Source organism: Mixophyes fleayi, chromosome 1 (assembly GCF_038048845.1).
Source record: "Mixophyes fleayi isolate aMixFle1 chromosome 1, aMixFle1.hap1, whole genome shotgun sequence".
Taxonomy (NCBI): domain Eukaryota; kingdom Metazoa; phylum Chordata; class Amphibia; order Anura; family Limnodynastidae; genus Mixophyes; species Mixophyes fleayi.
The window spans coordinates 261,098,416-261,119,605 of NC_134402.1; the positions used below are offsets into that span (position 1 = coordinate 261,098,416).

Consider the following 21,190-nt stretch of genomic DNA (forward strand, 5'->3'; position numbering starts at 1 on the left):
AAAATGTAACAATATATTTCCCTTTATATTCTTACAAATCTGCCAGGAATGCTTATATGAAGCCATTACCAAAGCTGGCTCTGTAAATCGCAAGCAATGTAAATAGCATTGGTCATGTGTAATAAGCCAGTCAAGTCAACAGTTTGGGAGGTCTAGCATAACCAGGTGAGATAAAAGTTAAAATATCTGCAAAATAAGAAATCAGCCACTGGGGTTAAGACTTAAGATTTCTTAGCCCATCTACTGTTAGCATATTCAGGATTTTGAGCAACACACAATTAAGCAAAAAAAAAGCCAAAAAAAATCAGGTTCATAATAATATGGGTGCCACTTGACTCAGACCACCTGTCACTCCAGGGATGGTTCAGTTCTCTTGAGCACAATTGGGGAGATAAAGAGAACTGAAATAACAGGAAGACAGTAATAGAACGTGCAACATGGGAGGACATCCATTAAAGATTAATTCCTGCGCACACCTCCTTGTAACAAACTTCAGGCCAGTTATTTAATCCGCGTACAATGCCTTTGTAGAATATTGCTTTAGCAATGTATGACCTGCGAGTTCCAGAATGTCGCTTGCAGTTCAAATGGGTTTTGGTAACCAATAGGTGGCAATGTCGACATTTTTTAAAAATGTGTAGATCTTTTAAGAGAATACAGTAGAATGCATTAAAGGCACATTTAATATTTACCTAAAGATAATACACAGGGAAAATAGATGGCTATTTAACTCAATATATTTTGTTGCATTCCTTTAACGCTGTTCTAAAAATGGCATTAGTGTACTAGTCCATCTAAACTCTCCAAATAGTGCCATTTTTATTTTAGGTCTCTGGTAAAGAATTCACTTCCTGTGACATCACTGACCCTGCCCTTGTGTATGAATCAACCATTCCACACAGCATTTCTGAAAAAGAAGTCTGCATAGCTGTTTAGAGGAAAACCATCTCCCCATGGCATTGCAATCTGCCAAAAACGAGTGAAAGAGCATGGTGGACATATTTAGTTGTATGAATTAACAGGCGTTTACTTATTATACAGCTCAATTAACAGTCTTTGCTATAAACGTGAAATAGTGGTTTCACTTGCTCTTTAAACATATCACTTGAGTCTAGTGTGCCTTTAACAACTTCACTGATAAGGCGGAGACATATCTTATGACTGCTAAGGGAAAATCCCACTCCTCTTCTGGAGTGCAGGAGTTTGGCGAGTATTCCCTCCGACTCCTCAATCAGCAGACTGGTCAGTATACCTCCTAAACACTGTTGGGTAAATAGGTGAAGTGTCCAGCCCTTCTCACTACAGAATAGAAAGAACCCTGGGATCTGGCACGTGGATATCCTCATTTGTGGTACATTACTTTCCAGAAGACAATTATCTACTCAGCAAGGCATGGATAATATGTAACCATTTCCACATTTACTTGGTAGATGTATGAGAAACGGATATTCCCACTACTGTGCATTTTAGTCAGGGCAAAATAAAGCCGTTTAGCTTTTTTTTTTTTTTTTTTTTTTTTTTTTTTAAGTGCTTACAGTATTACCAAAAATGTGTATAACACTGATTTTTCCATTTTGTAAATGTAGATTGATACTAAAGTTTTAACCACAAAGTGCTTCTCTGTGAACTTTAGCAAGAAAAAAAAAAAACAGGGAAAAGTATGTTTATAGTTCACTATTGTACAGTTTTCAGAGAAATACTTTTGGCCATATTGGTTTGTTTTTCTGTGTCAGGTACTATTAAGAAACCCATGGTATTTTTGCAAAATACAAAGTCTTCTTGGAGAGAAAAAAAATGATCTGTGTGGGTTACCGCACAGACTGATAACATTGGAAAAGGAACAGCCCAAAAAAAGTGCAAAAATATGCTTAGCACTAGCCTTAAAAAAGCCTCAACAGTGAAGGGATTACAGTTCATGAGAAATGTATGTACAACTCCTATTTTGCTACATAAAAGCTGCGCAATAAAGCATGTGAACATTGTTCTACATTAACTTTGTGACCGTTCAATCAAAAATGTATTCTTTGCAAACAATTCTAAGAGGTTGACAATTTCAGAAACAGTCTTAACAGCATGTGGTACAGTCAGACAACTTTCATGAACAAGAATTTAGATCTCCCAAAGCTTTATTTATTTAAAAAGACTATGCATACCATGAGCTCTCATTGTGATGCTTAAGGACTTTGCTCTACCCGATACCTCAAACAAACTAAGAGGATTGGTTTATTCTATTAGATAAAGATACTTTTAAGCATCTCAAAAAACAAGCAACATAGCACATCTTTGTGTTTGTAAATGCACAATTTTGTAAAAATTGTATGTATGTGCTTTGGGTCTGTTGCATTATGTAAAAACATTAGAGATTAACGTATAGATTGAGTGTTATAGGATACTGTGTTCCGCCATAATAATGACAATGCCTTTGATCTTATGTGTCTTTTTCGCTAATTTAGTCACGTCGAATAATACGCACCCGTGACATCTCAGATGTACTTTAGAGGCATTATAGTATGCAACCTTTTCAGCCTTCGCCTTGTACCATACCAATCATAAACAAGGTATCCCAGTTGTTATGCTTACGCATCCCAACTAAGAATCCATAAGAGCGACTTAAGCAATCCCTGTTTGACAAGGATATATACCGCCTAAGCAGTACACATCTATTGACCTCCACATCAGATAGCCCACCATTGTGTGTTAGTCGCTAAATAAATACCAATCATTTACATCACTATACTGCATGATCTATATAAGCATCCATTCATCCTATTCTTTCAAGTTATCTAAACATACAAAACAGGCAGAAAGGTATAAGTCTTACTATACAGAGATAATCAAACATACAGTACATAAATGTATACATACAATACAGAAAATACATAGATTACAACAGGCATGATGCTATCTCAGAATGGGTATATAATATCCTATTCTGTTATTAGCCTTAACTCACGTTTGTAGATATTTCTCAAGCCTGGGTGCAGGAACTCCAATACCATGAACGTATAAAATGGTATAATTAGGAGGCACTCACAGGACTTTTCCAGATTGAAGTATTTATTCCATTAGAAAATAAGTCAACGTTTCGGGCTCCACACAGCCCTTTATCAAGACTACCGCCACAGTGAACTAAACACCCTTATATACTCTATACAGTGCGAGTGAACCAATCAAACAATCACCAGCTGTGCAAATTGGCTAAAAAAGGTGCAAAGCACACCAAGAAGGAAAAAACTACTTGTGTGAGAAGCATGCTTTTGTGATAAAAAGCCAGCCTTTGTATAAGCTAATTAAATTGCAGGGATATATATCTGTATATAAAATGTAATATATAACAGAGTTAAAGATTAAGAAAGTGTCACTTATGGAAATAGATAGCAGGATTAGAGTTAAAGATTCGGAGGAAAGTTAATAGAAATACATGCAAGCAAATATTAGGAAAAAATGAATAGAAATAAATGGGCAGAGTATACAAGATGCAGGTAAGAGTTAGGAAATACAGAGAAGTTATTGCAGGATAAAACTTAGTGGAATGTTGCAGTGTGATGTCGAGAAGAGAGGTGTATGTAGCAAAGAGACAGTTTTGCCTGCTTCAGGAGTTTATAAACCTTTACCCAAATGCATTGCTTCAGGTGGGGGTTGTTGACCTCTGCCACACCTCCCACAACTAGACACTGCCTGCAATGACGCTATGTTTCTTAGCTGTGACTTCCTGTCCTGTGAACACGTCTTTCTTTTGTTTGCAATTCTCTCTGCCAAATGCCACGTGAGTCAATTTATGTTTGAAATGCTCTGGCTCTTAACCAGTTCATATCTTAATTTGCGCATAAGTTCGGCGCACGTAAACAGCAGTGGAATGCTAGTGGCCATTATGTGTGGCTCAAGCTCCGGCGACCACGACTGCGTCATCAGCGACGATATAGGCGCTCCAAAACATTGAGTCATTTTGTGAATTGGTGTTATGATGCAAAACAATTACAATTTTGCCCCCTGTGTACCATCCAAGAGATAAAGAAAACCATAAGTTAGAGATTCAATTCGGTGCAAGGTGTTCCTGATAGTCCACGGAGACACCTCGCATCAGAGATTTTACAGGAACCTCTGCTCATATTTTCTTGCACCCTATTAGCTGACATTTCTACCGTATTGCCCGGCAATGCATCACACATTGGTGCAGTGAGAATGGATAAACAACTACAACTATGAACTATGAATTAAGTGTTCTAAAATGATATCTATATATCTCAATTAGCAATTCTATAACCTCTCTTTCAAAACAAATTAATATGTCCAGTTAAATTATAACATCTAAAGTTTCATTCCATCAGGGTTAAATTGTCCTTCAGTGCCTCCAAATTAATGGCCGACGTAGCACTGCTGATTTTATGCATTGTAATGCATGAGTGAGTCCCCAGGGTACTAATGTACAGTACAATAAGAGTGATCATGTCCCCATTATGGAAAATCATTTCCCCTCATATCCATTAAAAATTATGCATTTTTCTGCAATATAAACTTGCTATTTAACTAGGAGACATCTACAGATACGAAATGCAAGCCGACCTCTGGGGAGCTCTGTGCAACATGCCAGTTTCAGGAGACAAGATGCCATTAGTGACTTCCAGATTTGTGGATTCATTCAGTCAATACGGTCAGTGTGGGGATTACACAACAAATTCACGCCTGTGACTTGCCCACTTCACAAGGAAGTAGATGGACCATGGGAGGGTTTGCCGCTTTACTGGGAGGACACTCCCCACCCCAAAATTCAGGAGTCTCCTGAATGTTGCAGGAAGCAGGCAAGTATGCTTTACTCCCCTCCTCACACTGACACAGCTTGTCAAATATACCTATTACACCTATTTTTTCAGATTTTTTTTCTCAAACAATTTCCCCCCAAAAGCCAAAATGAACTAAAGCCATAAATGTTGCAAGCATTTATTAATTAATGGCACTTCTGAATCAATCTTTTCTGCTGCACAAGGTTTTGAAGATCTGTAACCACCAACAAAGTGGTCATCTGCCCCAAAATCACACAACTAAGAATTGCCAGCGTAGCCACAGCCTTAACACACCTGAACTCCATTGAATCCATAACTTAAATTCTCACTCACTAAATTACCCAAGTATTTTCATAAATGTCAACAAAATTTCAAAAATGATTGTCTAATATAATATCTCATTGTAGTGAATCCAAGTAATACAAAAAAATTTGCATTCCCCATGACTCCTGCTATTGTATGCAGTAATGAAGAATTTCATAATCTGTGCAGAGTTGGCACCTGCAAAATTAAAGATTTGCCTCCAATGTCTAAAGAACCAGGGAACTAATGGCAACTGAAATAATGTAAAGGAAATAAGCTATTTTACTCTGCTGTACCCTTGCATTTAGAGGATAAAAGCAGTCTCACTGACTAAGCACCCTTAATAGGTAAATTCACTGTTAAGACTGCATGTGTTTACGTGTCAGTGGCTAAATTACTGAAAATGGACAGTAGTAGCAGCAGCCAATACACATCTAGCCCAACTGAGCAGCGCAACTCTAAATAACACCAATTCCAAGTCTGTCACTTGTTTTGTGGCAAAGTGAGAGGGCTTTCATGTTTCTAAGTGGCGTAGTACAGGTATTTTAAATACCACCCTCACTCAGACTAGTGGTGAAGCATGCAACATTGCTTTCTTGCTGTTATAGAGTTGAATGTTTATTCTTATTTCCAAAAGCTGCATAAAATGCAAATTTGTACTACTGTATCCGGCGGCAGCTATTTTATCTCTACGTTTGCACTGTAAGCAATGACTTCTTCAAAATTATAACCAAAATGCTCATATATTCGAGTCAGTCCACAGAATTTTCATTGGGTCATTCCTACAATTCGAAATGGAAGGAGCAGAACAAAACCTGGTTTTATTAACCCTACTGATGACAAGGTGTTTCAAATGCAATTTAAAAATGTTGCATACCCGTGATCTTGTCCCTCACTAGCTTACAGGATTCTATTTCTCCAATGCTCCCAAACAGGCTCTTCAATTCCTCTTGTGTCATGTTCTGAGGAAGGTAGTTTACTATTAAATTGGTCTTGCTGTCCTCTGTATTGCTGGAGTCCACTGGTGATGAGCAGTTGTTGTTTATGGTGTTTGGACAATTGCCTGTGTTATTACATGTGGGACCATTGGAGAGCTGTGTTTCCATTGCAGCAATTACCTGCTAACAAGACAGAAGATGGGAAAGAGGGGGAAAAATTTAATTCAACCATTTAATACTGAGAAAGTAATTCTGTATAACATGGTAAAATATGCACTATCACTCCCTGATAATTTCCCACCCAAGTGGATTTTACCAACAGAAAATGGGTTGTTTTGAACAGTTAATCCATACTTTCCCCATTCAACAGTTATTAAAAGTCAGCAGCAGCACTCAAAGGCTTAACAGTTTACAATGACCTAATAAAAAAGGAAAAATATGTATGAAGTACTTAAGTTAACTTTTGCTAACAGATTGAAGAGTTTAAAAATACTTGCGCCCCCATAATTAAAGTTAACAATCCTACTTTATGTTGTCAATACGCAACATGTCCACGCAATGCAGGAATATAAAATTCTTTATTATAAAATCTGTGTGTCAAAACATAAGTTTGGGGTGGTTGCAAAAATAAATTAAAAAAATAAAAACAATTTCACAAAAAAGAAACCTGCAAGAGCCCAGCCCAAATGACACTAACACTGCAATCCTGTCTTGATAATTTCCTTGAATCTTTAACTTCAGTAATAGTTGGATCAGACATCCCATGACGCCAAAAATTAGGCCCAACATGCAAATAACTGTAAATGAACCAAATTTGCTAACTCAAGCTGATAAAACAAAAAAAAAAGTTGAAGCAATTGAGAATTACTGCTGCTTTTAAGATTTTCATTATGCATTATAAGAAAGTTAAATTCATATTAGATTGCAATCTGCAACTTTACACATTTAAAGTTAAAACAAAAGTAACTTAATACTGTGTATTATGCATGGCTAAAACAGTAAAGGTACATACATACACAAGTATTCAGAGAATAATTTTGGATGCGCAAAATGGTCCCGGATTACTTTAATTTTTTTTCTTCATCTTGTTGGGATTTTGGCTTAGATTACCATGAGAAAATATAATACAACTTAAAACCTGTTTTTCTGCCTACTACTTAGCATGTCACAAAATGTCTAAAATCACTCTTACTTAGTGCAAAACCTTCATGAAAACTTCACAAAACAATGCCCAATTAGAACATGTAAACTCAATATTAAGAAAACAAAAATAGTTTAAACAATGGATTTAAAAAAAAAAAAACGACATGAAATGTTGTCTTAACTAAATTCTTAATCGAGACCAACCAATGTTCCTCAATGTCATTACAATTTTCAGGAAGTGTTTTGTTTTGACTCACTATACTTTAATATGAAAAAGTGCATTAATACTTTCAGCAACCAACACATCCATTATACAAAGACATTTAAAACAAGCATGGTTTAAACAATTTCCATCGAGACAGGTGTGTAATACAATTTCAGTTTTTTTGCCTTTAATTGCTGGCAGCACCTGGTCTGTTGGCAAAACACATGCTATGTGGAAATCCATGTCACTATACTGATACTTGCTAGTCTACAAATAAATGTTTTGCTTAATAATGTATTTTCATTGTCAGGTGGTACAAATTATATTTTAAGCCAACATTCAAGTGAACAGCTGCACAAGTCCATGTGCACTGAAATAATAGCACTGTTCAGCTAGAAGACCATCTGCTCTGAATAAAATGATACTTGTGTTGAAGTTTAACAAAGTAATGAATATTCCTCTGATAGGATCAACAAAACTGTTCACACAGTATGGCCAAAAAAAACCCATCTTTAATGTATTTTCAGATCTACTTTACAGCTCTGTGCATGAGGCACACTTTCTACTTAGGAGAAATGCATTTTAGTATAATGTAGTAACAAACTAAAATACATTTTAAGTGCCAAATGGTCTGAGACCATACCAAAACATTACAAATCTCAATAAAAAAAAAAATGTACCAAGACTCTTTTTTGATCCTGCATCTGGTCACGACTGCCTAATAAATCAATTTTGGGCCTAGGTCAGAGGTGCCCCTATTCAGTCCTCAAGAGTTTCCAATAGTTCATGTATTCAGTATTTCATTATACATAGGTGAGTTCATCTATTTTCCTGGGTCAATAATCAGACCTGTTTCTACAGACAGAAATACTGAAAACATGACCTGTTGGTAGTTGAAGACTGGTATTGAGCACCTTTAACTAGGTTCTCAACCTGTGGTTAGTGTACCCAATGAGTACCTCTAGTATGTTCACAATCTACTGCAGTCTGTTAAATACAATTCAAACCACCATGAAATATTAAATAAATGTAAAACAAAGAAAGTATTTTAAAACATTTAAATGAACGCGTGTCAATATCATGTACACACATTAAGGTGTTGCTTCATATAAAACAAATACACCTTAGGATTCATTTGCGAACACTAACCATAACTTTTTAAAAAAGGTTGAGAAGTTCTAAAATTATGGGAACCATAAACTCAGGAATATTCAGTTGTTCGCTGCATGGTAGTCTTACATGAAGTGTAGATTTATGGTTTTGGTATGGCCTCATTACACTAATATATTAAAAGCCTATAAATATATATATTTAAGAAAAGTCCCACAGACCCCAGTCCAAGGCTCTGCTGCCCACGAACCACTTCTAAGCAGAGAAGCCACATCACACAGTCTGACTGCCATGTTAGTTTGGAGTTGCCGTCTGCAATATGGACACAAAAAGTACCGCATGTTAGATTAGTAAGAAAATGCAAATATAGTATTACAGTCATCCTTTCAAGGCCTTTTTGAACCAGATACTATTGCCACAAGCTCCTCAAAAGTTCATGTTAAATTTTAATCTTGTACCCAAATAAACTTTGTCACAATTTCTAATTGGGCTTTTTTGTTGTACCAATCTGTCACTTACAAGACCATAGGTCACTTGAGAAAAGATCATCTCAAATGGTAAAGCAGATTTCAAAAAGTGCTCTAAGTAAAACCATTTATAGCCAATTCTCTTTTGGCTAAATTTTGTTAAAAAAAATTATGTGTTTTCAAATGTGAAGTAGAAAATCTAGATGGTTGCTTCATCCATTGGCATTTAAACACTGTGCCTGACTTGCATTTGTAATGCAAGGGCGAAGCATGCAACCACATGTGAATATGAAACCCATTCTATGAGGGCGATTTGATTAGTCATGAGATTCCATAATAGTCTCAGGCATGATGTTCCTGCACACATGATAATGACATTCCTCATATTTGCTCTTTCCCCTATGGGGTGCAGGCCAAAATAAGCAAAAAGTACCTACACATCACACGAAAACATAAGGTGCAGTGCTTACCACAGAACCTCGCAGTTAACTGCATCATCCACTACGAGTCCTTTTCCATTACTACTTGTGACTAAGTGCATTTGCAATGCCTCTTTTGGACATAGCTTGCTCCATTTCAGTATGTTCAAAGCATGTCGCTGTACTGAAATTTTAAATTAATCGCTACGAGAGTGCAATACATATATATTCACTGCAGGTTAACAAGAGTGGTTACACTAGCATTGTGTGTATTTTGCACCCATTCATGTCAATGGGGAATCGGTGTGTCATGTAGAACGCTCATTAAAATGTAGACCACTGAAATTAATAAAGCTGGACAGAATTGTTAATAACTCAGATCTGATGGAGAGGGTTAAACTAAACAATACTAAATGTGTTTTCTTACTATATAGTGAAAAATAAGACAATACATTTGTTTGTGAAGACAAGTCTAAAGCCACAAAATTTTCTTTTCTGAAAAACTTATGAACTTCTCATTCTTAGGACTAAATAAAATCTTCTGGCCAAAAGGGCAGAATCCCAGATCTAAACGTATACATGTTTGTCTTAATTTTAATAATTTTGCTCTTTTTCCTACCAAATCGCTATAGCATAGATTTCTATAATGTAGAACTAAAATAAAAAAACTAAGATATACAGCCGCACAAACCAGTATTTATTATCCGAACCAATAGAGGTGCTGTCAATATAGCAAAATTTTTAACATAAGACTGATGCAGAAGCTACTTCAATTACCGTGAGACAAAGGCAGAGAAAGACAATTAATTCCGAGTGCACTTGTGGAAAGTAACGAAAGAAAAAGTAAAATTTTTAGATATACTCATCTGGACATAGCTTGTTTAGAGGGAGCATCTCCTTTCTGGTGGCCTGCAGGTAGCGGAAACACTAGTTCAGTGTAACTAAACTCCTGTAATTCTAGACAAGAAAATAGAAATGGCTCTGACCAGATCTGCAGGAAGCAGTTTTTAGCACTACTTCTTGATTAATGTTGAATGTAGATACAACTTTTGGAAGAAAAGTTGTCTGAATACACTTTGATTTGTACTTGATGGTGGGAAATCTTTGATTCTTGTTTCCAAAATGTGTATATGCAACTTCTTTTCATTATGTGACTATGCACCTGGTGCTTTTTCCTGAAAATGTGCTTCTCATCCTGTTGATCAGTGACATTCGTCATTAAGTTTGGGCTTCTCCACCAGTTGAGAGATATCTTTGTGATATCTAAAAGTTTTTCTTCTAGTTGGAGAGCTCACATGTTAACTTGCCCATGTAACTAAAAAATGGTTTGCATGTACAAGGTTGTCTTCTCTAATACAAAATTGTGCTGGAGGCCCCAGAAGCTTTCCTTCAAGGAATAGTCTGAAATAAAATCCTTGCATTCCTGATCTGGGACAACTTATCTTCTCATTAGATCTTGCAGACTTTCATTTAACCCTATTACCTCTATCTTGCTTGGGCGTTTTGGACCAGACAAAGAAATTTCCATTGGAATAATGATTTACAATGTCCAACACCCACTGATCTGAAAGAGTGTCAACACTTCTAGAAAATGCGAAAACCTGCCCCCCTTACAGATGTTATTTGTTACTGCTCCTGACAATAGTCATTGTTGTTATCCAAATTGCTTTGCTTTTTTTGGGTCTGAATGACAAAGTACTGGCCAGGACTACAGTATAAATATTTTTTATATTGCCATGCTGACCTATAACTCCAATACCTATTTGCTCTGGGCTCTAGGATCTTGTATCAATCTGTACAATTTTGCACTATATAATTTGAGTACCAATTTCTCTCCAAAACCACCATCAAATGTAAAAATAGCTATTTTAACTTTTGTCCAAGTCCAATCATATGGCTCTCCTTGCTACTGCTGCAGATGCCATAGCTCTTGCAGAAAAATAGTGTCTCAGGATGCCTCACATAGAAATTCAATGCCTATTTGCATCATTTTAAAACACTTTTCACTAGACTACCTTTTCCTTGTTATCTGTATTGAAAACATTAAAGCCCTGTCTACTGAAGCTATAACCTCTCCTGACTAATGTAGTTCCAGTTGAAACATGAATTTTCTTTAAATAAATTTCTGCTGTCCTGTCCAAAAGATTTCTTTAAAGGATCACCATCTTCTAATGGAACAGTTTTTCTACAAGACATACTAGCTATAGCAGTGTCTACTTTTGAGTTTATTCATCTCCTAATTATTTTAAGATTAGACTGACATTTCTCCAGTTTATTCTTAATAAAATGGACTCACCACTTGATGCACAGAGCATGAGCTGCAGAAGTAATGTTTCCAGAATTATTCAGATTAAAAAAAAAAGGGGGTTTCTTTCATTTCTCTTGATTCATCACTGGAAGAACGTTATAAAATACCTGGAAAATCACACAGACAGAAAACCAAATATCTAGCAAGCATAGGTATAGATGACAGACATTCTAACTCCTTGCATTGTATACAAATCTTTAGTTACCAATTACTTTTAACCATGCAATCCATTCTCTAAATTTCTCTGGTGGCTGAGAACACTCCTTCAGATTCTGTTATAAAGGCTTCATTACAAGCTGCACAAATCCGGCTTTTTTTCTCTTTTTTGCTTTCCACAGGCTCTACTATACTGCTTTACATAGAAACACTATTACTAACCAAGAATCAATCCATAACATGAAACACCCTTAACCTGGGGGCTTATGTGAAAGTTTGTGTTAACAGTTTTGGGATTGGGCTCAGGCTACATCTTACAGACCAACACGAGGCTGCAGTACTCTGGATTTACAGCATCATTCACCTTAAGAGAAAACACTTTGTAGCAGTCCCGAGTTTATGTTGCTACTTCCTGTACGCTTTAATCATGCAGCACATACAGGCATGCAAGTCACTTCCAGCTTGCATAGGTGCGATTTTCAAAAATCCTCTGTGCACAACCAACACCCAAATGTAAATGCGCAGAAGTTTCCAGGTTGCCAACCCTACCTCAGTGATAAGTTGCTGGGAGCCCTACACTACAGAATAAAACAAACTTCTCTAATTGACCTATCTAGCTTAGAGACATATACAATGAGGAAGTGTTAAAGCTAACAGCTACCAAGATGAACCTTTAGAACAGATAGTATCAAGGTCTTCACCTTTATCAGCCACCTTTCCCATAGAAAAAATAATTAATGTGCTCACAAGTACTTGGATGCCACCAGGTCTTAAGCTTGGTTTATCTATGGTGGCCGTAGCGCAGCTTAAACAGAAGGCAGAAGCCAAGAATGGAGTGTGTGGTCAGTAGCATGCTGAGGTCAGGGGTATGGAGCAGACGGAGTAGTCAGGGTCAGGCCAAAGGGTCAGGGCTGGCAACGAGCAGGCAAGTCAGGACCACAAGCGAAATAGTGAAGCCTAATATTCAGGCAAAGGTTGGGACTACAGGCAAGGTCCAAAATTCATGCAGGGGTCATAATAAAGATCAATCAAAAAGTCAGAAGACAAACAGCAGGTCCGCAAAAGAACACAGGCTGTGAACGCTATAACCAGCTAAGAACTTCCTGCCTTAAATACCTAGAGCACCCAATCAGAAAAGGGAAGGCACATGAGGTTAAATCAGCCACTTGAGGCTGTTAATAAAGAAACATCTGCATGCACCCAGCTGTGTCTAATGCTGAATCACAGCACTGTCAGGCTGAGCGTCCTGGCCGTTGCCATGGTGACGGCCAGGAACAAAAACAGGAAGTGACGCCCCGGCTGTTACCATTATAGACGGGACATGAGTAGGGGAAATGAGCCGCTGCACAGGAAGGGGAAGAACTGGCTTGTACACTCTCTTAGGGGTTAAACAAAACCAAAGCAAACTCATCGTTAAGGCTGCCACCATGAAGTGAAGGGGGAAAAAAAAAATAGGTTTTCAAATAAGTGAGATTTCCCTTATTTTATCCTCAAAATGTTTAAGAAAATTTTATGCAAATCCAATACTTTAATCATATTTCTGGAAGCAAATTTGTTGCTTCAAATTGTGTCCTTGTACCAAGAGAATGACCGAATATGATATCCGATTCAGGATTTATTACAGGCAGCTGAAAGCCTTAGATTCCAGGGTATGAGGTATCAAGCCAGGTTGTAATGGTTACATGAGCACACTTACAGTATTTCCCAGTTTTAGTCTAAAAAGTTTAATCAGTTTGTGCATCAATTGCATAGGTTTTATTTTTACATACGATTCATACTTTATTAATCCCTTCTTATAGTGGGGAAATAAATCCGTATGACATCTAATTCAAGCGTGTTTCATGTGTGAACTCAAGGTTCATTCGCTGCGGACAGATTGCTTTATTTTTGCACATGTATGTGCAACATCAACTTCTATAGATTTTTACTTTCCACACAATTGATCAGTGTGTCACATATTATAGGCTTAACACTTTACAGAGAGTCTGCATTTTAAATACATACATAGTGTATGTTTACTATTCAATGTTTCTATTCCTAGAAACACTAATCACATAATATCCAAAATCTGAATATTTTTTTTACTGGTAATAACTGTGGCATATATAAACTTATGATTTTTTGCCAAATCGCTTTTTCAAATGGGATAAATTATAGCAGTATACTTATCTTCAAAATGCAGCCAAACCTAGTTATCAAACTCTGCAAGCTGCACCAATAAAGTTCTACTCTTTGTTGCATGATTTAAAGCATGTTCACTGACCGATTATAACCTTTCCCATTCGCAAGATTTTCACACCGCTGATTAATTGCCGAGTGGTTTCACTTATATATTGCTTATGAGGCAACGGGTCCTCTAATGCTTAATACTGCATAATTGGATTCACAGATCTCCTCACCTTCCTATAAAATAAAATGCCATTGGCACTCTGAAAGTCAGTAAAGTTTAACAAAACCTTGGAAAATCAGACAGATTGGGGCATATTCCATTCTCGGCGGAAACGCCGAAAATCTCGCGGTCCGCGCACGATTACCGCTATTGTGGTAATCGTGCGCGGAAAGACCGTTAATACGGTAATTTTCTCCCTGGATTTCAGCTCGCAGCTCCCTGAGCCGAGAGCTGAAATCCAGCTAACTATTACAGTATTAACGGTAATAGTTTTTCAAAAAAAAAAATTGAATATGCCCCATTGAGCCACTAAAGTGACACTACTAAAACACTTCATTAAATAGATCTAGAGTCTATACCCTGACTTGAACCATGCACCAAAAATAATACATGCTGCATTTTAGGTGCAAGAGTGTAAAGATGCATTAACCACAATGATCCATGATCGCTTTAAATGAAAGGATCAGTTTTGTTCAGTGGTGGACACCATGTCTGTCAGTTAAAACGTACATACCTAATTTGTAAATCACGAAATAGGCAACAATGGGTACCAAACCCATTAAACCAAACAATGTTAAAGAATGACAACCCTTTTTTTAGGGAGGTTGTCTTTGATGTCCCAGAGTTAGAACACAATTTTCTACAAGGTGAGCAAGTAGGGAATTTGTCCTAGAAAATGCAACACTACAATATGCTTCAATTTGAGTCATGAAAATAGTGTCTGAAGTTACTATACAAACTGCAGAGTTGCAGTCCACTATCTGCTGCCCTTCGAGTTTACAAAGTTGCAGGGAGGCAGACATCTTACACGGTCAGCCTTGCAAGTGCTTATTAGCACAACTGTACAGCTGAACAGATTCTAGCACTAAATTAAGCTGTGTACATCAGGTGTAGCAGGGATAGTAGAGACCAACTTTTTAGTAGCGTACTCAAATTAAATGAAAATTCCTTGTATGCAACAGATCTTACACTATATGCAAAAAAAAAAAAAAAAAAATTATTTGAAAACTATTAAGTCTTTTATAAAAGACAAAACCCATACAAATGCAAACAGCAACCTCATCAGCACAGTCAGAGCAATTGAAAATAAAGAACTACTCCTAAATGGTCACTAAATTCACAACCGGGAAGGCAAAAGATAAAGTTTAAAATGGGGATTAAGGCATTTCCAATACACATAGAAGGCCCTTAATTTACAGTCAAGCATATTCCACTATTTTTTGGGATCGCAGCTACACACACCCAACTCCTTTCCGATACTGCAGATTTCCCTTTGCACACTAAAGGGAAATCTGCAATGTGGCAGTACTGTGATTGCACTTTATCTGCGCAAGGCCACGATCCCAAAAGCTAACTGAATATGCCCCAAAGAGTTGCTTAGTACTAATATAACCTTTCAATACACCATAGAATAAACAAAAAGCCACATGTTAGACTACTTTACTGGTCTGGCTATCACCCAAAAGCTGGACTATCTAGTGAAAAGTTGGGGGGGAGGGTTATTGAAACAATCACTGAAATATAGGCATGAAGGCTCTTTCAATACATGAAAGGATAAATTCAAATCTAGTAGTTACCTTAAATAAATCCCCAAGACTGGAAGGTTTGTATTGTTTCATTTGCACCAGACCAGCTTAAAGACCAGGGGTCGGCAACCAGACCACTTTTGTCTGGCACGCCGACACTGAAGCTGCTTCAGTAAAGCAGCCGATGATGGCCGAAACGGAGCTTCTGCGCATGCATTGCGTTCCAAATGCCGAACTTCCTGTCTGTGGAACGCACATGCGTTCCACTGCGGAGGTAAGTAAAAGGCTGAACTCCTCCTCCTGATCACTTATTGCACTGCTTCAAGCTGATGACCTTTGAGGTCTCAGCAACAATAGTATCAAATGTAATTGGCATTAACTGGCGCAATGAGGAGACATGGAACTGGGGCATTGACTTGCAGCCTATTTGCACATTGGCCCCTTAATTGTGGACACTCATTATAAAAATCTAGCGATCCCAACAGCGCAGTGGAGGAGACCCCGGGGGAGGAAAACTCCATGATTCTGGTAAGGTGCAGCAACTTTAGTAGCCCGCCACAACCAATCAGCATTCAATGACAGAGAGGTTTTAATCACTACAGCATCAATTTGCTTATTTTTTTATATTTCAGGCGCTGGTAGCAATGGTTGCTAAAAACAGGAACTAAAATGTTAGTTTAGTTAACATATTCAGGGAGATCTTAGACTCCAATTTTCCCAACCTATCTGCCATGTCCTGCTGGATCCACCAGAACCTGTAAGATATTAGTTCCCCTCCATCACTTACATATGTCTCCTGTTTACCAGTAGCTGCTGCATTTCCCACCCTAGGCTTATACTCGAGTCAATAAGTTTTCACAGTTTTTTAGGTAAAATTAGGTGCCTCGGTTTATATTCGGGTCGACTTATACTAGAGTATATACGGTACTTTGTATTTGTGGGGGCAACTGTGGCATGCTATGAGTTTCTGGCGGCAACTATGAGGCATAAGATGAATTGGGGACACAATTATGAGGTATGATGCGAACTGGGGCACTACAGTGCAGCATAACTTTTTTTGCTGGTCCCTTACTGTTAATATGATATTAACCTCATAGAATGAGACACATATATATATATATATATATAGCCGAGAGGGGAGGGGGCGGCTACAAATTGCCCGGGCCTGCTTGGTGGCCCGAGTCCCCACTGGAGACCTATTTTTGAAAATAATTTTAAAGGTCATGTGACAGCAGTGGTCACATGGTACTCGGCGGGCTGCTGGATATCTTCCCATGCTGTGCAGTGGAGAATAAGGTAAGAAGGTGTGCTGGAGAGGGGGCTACTTGACTATAAGGGGGGGGGACACATGAAGTTGCTGTACTGGGGCCATGAATTTCTCTAGGCAGCCATGTAGATATATATATATATATATATATATATATATCTCTCACACACCCAACTGGCACACCTGGGCTTCACTAGATTTTAGCCGGCACTCTGATAGAAAAAGGTTGCCAATCCCTGTTATAGACTATGTGTATACACAGTTTTTATGTTTCTGCTGCATTCTATTTATCTTTGTGCTTTTTTTTCATAGTGATCAATATTTTGGTGTCAAATCTAAACAAACTGCGAACACTGAGCTGGAGTGAAAAGAACCCCTTTTACATCCACTTGTAGGTTATTTGCCCCGCGTCAGCTGGATGTATGAGCCACCTTTAACTTGCTTTAAAAGGACAGTAATAAGTTTAAAAAGCATAAACCAAACAAAATATAAATTCTATAAAATATATAAATTTATTCATCATGTATAAACAGTTAACATTTTATATTTCACCACTTTGTTTTATTTTCCTTTCCATATGCACTCAAACTATGCATTTTAAGGTTTAAAGGCATTCTTCATTTGCAGGGCACTACATTATTATTATAAAGTTGAGGGCAAGGTACTACAAATATATGCCCCTCTATCTTGACAGTGCAGGGATGATAGTTAGAATGTTTTTCTGCAGAAAACTTATTCAGTAATATTTTAAGAAATGTTATAGTTTCAAGTTTTAATATCAAATGTAATGCGTAGATGTTACGACATTTTCTGTGATATACTCTAGATGCAGCCACTTTAGCATAGAAAGCCTGACTTGGCAGAACGGAGAGAAATCAATATACATCAGCAAGTTTCTTAACAGATTTGCAGACACACCTTGTATTATCTATTGAAAAGTTATGTAGAAGGAAAATTGCATAATGATCAATGATTAATACAGCAATATATTGTTAGTTTCTGAGAATACATTAAAAACACACTTAGTCCAAGACGTTGTCAAAAGCCTTACACATTAAATTAGCTGATGTTTTTGGCAGAACTTCCTGCAACACTGAGCTCAAGTGATCATTCAGCAATAATGGAGCATAATTATTAACTAGTTCATTTGACACAATCACTTTCATTTATTGTAATGACAAGGAATAAAAGATCACGAGAACTCATTAAGTGTCCTGCAGGTACAGCATTGACAATAAATGCCTGTCCCGGCGACCACAACTTACCTAATCACCGCTCTGTTTCTTCAATCGCGATGCAGACCACTGTTGTAAACAAGATCTGCGCATGCTCTGTCTGAAAACCTAAGATCACGGATTCACAAAGCCACTTTTGTTATAGTGACCGAATGGGAGAGCAGATGAGATGCAGTGAGGGGGATATGAAGATCCCTCTACCGCAATGCTCTCCCCATAGGATTCAGTGGCCATCTTTTATCTCCAGAACTTGTTAAATCACAAAAAATGACAGTCCACCTATGTGGACTGCTATTGCATACAAAAACAGATTTCTATTGCAATCTGATAGATATAAATCAATAGGATACTTAAAATGCAGTTACTCCCCCTAAAAAAAAAAAAAGACGTTTTGTAAGGATTTTAAGCAAAAATGACCATAATAGACCTCAATGTACTTAAAGCAGACAGTTTTGTGAAGCCACAAGATATTTCTAAACAGAGGATACTCCTGCAAGTACTTAAACATTCATAGCTACTTTGAAAATGGCCAATGTCACGCAAGCATGTAAACAGGTGAACACAGAAATGCTAAATACACAGTAAACTTTTTTAATTAGATAGCAATTCTATGTGCAGCTGCATGAGGCAACATGCTTTCTTTAAACTTTGTGTATCTAGAGGATATTTAACACAGAAAACTAAACCTATAAATGAAGCACTGCCACTGTTTGCAAACACAAGGTGCTACTTGCTGCACAATTCACTTGTTCAAAAGTGTACAGAGGAAAATATTAAACTTTATTTGTTTGTTTCTTAACTCAAAGTTTGCCGATATCTGTAACAAGCTAGTCCAAATCTACCTGTATAGCAAAACAAACTTGCTAAATAAAAAAAAAAAAAAAAGAAGAATACATCAACTCGGAGTTCTGATTTCCAGAATTTCATTGAAATACTGATCCACTTACACTTTGCTAATTGTTCATTCAAAAATCTAAAAACCATTTGCAGTCAAATAATATAAAAGTTGAGCTGTGCTGTCAAAGTATTCCTCATGTGGCTTAGGTCTTATATTGCAATGACTTGGCTGTGCTCCCAGCGCAAGAGTACAATATGTCCTTAACCATTATTGTACCACTCATACATGCAGGAATAATATTATACCACCGATGAACAAATCTATATCTCACCTGCTCTAGCAGGTCAACCACTACAGCAGCATTGTATTTATTAAAATAATGTATATAAATTATTAGCAAAAGTGTAAAACGGGGTCACTGGAATAAATCTATTGATGTGTTATGTCCAGCATACTGTGAATGATGCACAAAAGGAATCTATTTTCAAAATTAGATTAAATTTTGAGAGGGGTTACTGAGACAGTCTATGTTCACGAAATTTAAATACAGCCAGATGTTATTTTTGAAAAAATGAGCATGACCAAAAAAAATAAAAAAAAATAAAAAAAACCATTTATGTTTTCAGTTTAATGGTATGTTTTAACTACCAAACTGAACAACTATGGGGTTGGCCAGGAAACAAAGCAGACAAATTCTACCACTGGAAGATTGCAGCAGTACAAAGTATAGACAGGTGGTATTACAGAAATGTTCAGTTATTATCACCAACTATAAACATTCATAATGGGAGACTGGGTATAATTTTAACAAAGTTTTTAAACTCTTCAAACAGTCGTCTAGGATAGAGGACACCTTCACAATCTACATATAAAGAAGTCATTATTTCCTGTAAAAATGCTCCACCCACTTCAAAAGAAAATACAACATCCCCTCCTATCACCACAGGGCGGATAATGGAAACTCAATGATTAACATACATACAGGATAACCTAGCTGCAATGAAGGACATATATACACACTATATGGACAAAAGTATTTGGCCACACCTGTCAATTATTGAATTGAGTTATTTCAATCAGACCAATTGCCAGAGGTGTATAAAATTAAGCATCTAGCCATGTAGTCTCCATTTTCAAACATTTGTGATAAAAAAAAATCTTGTGCGAGAACTGTATATTTTCTGGTCCTATGGGAGAAAATTCCCTGATTCTTCAAATTCAGATCCCATCACCATTTGAGAGACTCACTAGTACTTCTCTGAACCATGTAATCAAACATGCAAGCAGCATGACTGTGGTCCCACGGATTCAAGTTGGAGACCTTGCACATGAAATCTTACCCATGGAAGAATTCCTATTGTGGAGGAGAACATTCTCAGGAAAAATCTCTTATGGAGACTAGTTCCTGTGACTGAAGCTGGTATTCAAAGTTTTCAATCTTGAGTCTTTCCTCTAGTAAAGTTACCATATACGTTGCTGTTTGCATCTTCACTACCCAGAACTGCAGCTGATGGCACAAGTTGACTTTTTGCAGAATTGATGACTCATCTGTCTTTATTAAAAAGAAAACAAAAAAAAAACAAAAAAAGCTATAACCCAAGTTGTACTGTTTGAGGCTAAGGTGTTCTGATATCACCATCACTAGTATGTTGTCTAGATTAGGCCACACTGAACCTGCCTTGATTGCAACCATGAGAACTAGTACACCTTGGTGAATGTCCTTGGTCACTTAGTGGGAGGTTTTTTAAAATGTGTCTATTCAACCCCTCTAACAGAACTCAGTGGAGGTAGAGTCAAGACAGTTATTGGAGGCCTTTGTTCCTGGCCTACCTTCGTTAACTCTAAAGGGACAAAAAAGCAGTTTGGAAGGAATGCTGTCATATTGATGAAGAAACTGCTTTTCTGGGCGTTACAAAAAAAACAAAAAAAAAAACAGTTCTACTTTGAAGTGTAGTTCTGTTGATTTCATGATTCAGTGTTCTGAATCATGAAATCAAGATCACCAAAGAGAGGAATACCATCAAAGGAAAGCATGGTTTAACAATTCTGTCTTTATGGGTCCACTGCACACAGATGCAGAGCACTCTTAAAGCCACACTTCTCGC

At 37.3% G+C, this 21,190-nt stretch overlaps 1 protein-coding gene across 16 annotated transcripts in view; it reads right to left on the bottom strand.

Moving 5' to 3' along the window:
* Positions 1 to 21,190, bottom strand: part of ELAVL2 (ELAV like RNA binding protein 2) — a 170,443-nt gene that overhangs the window by 137,837 nt on the left and 11,416 nt on the right. For 11 of the 16 annotated variants that reach the window (XM_075210242.1, XM_075210122.1, XM_075210215.1 and 8 more), the window contains exons 2-3: positions 8,702 to 8,792; positions 5,962 to 6,205 (exon numbers count right to left, since the gene is read on the bottom strand). In XM_075210242.1, coding sequence (XP_075066343.1) covers positions 5,962 to 6,205; positions 8,702 to 8,773 — 316 coding nt within the window. In that variant the 5' untranslated portion in view covers positions 8,774 to 8,792. The remainder of the gene's footprint in view (positions 1 to 5,961; positions 6,206 to 8,701; positions 8,793 to 21,190) is intronic. The other 5 variants (XM_075210174.1, XM_075210157.1, XM_075210129.1 and 2 more) reach the window with 2 other exon arrangements.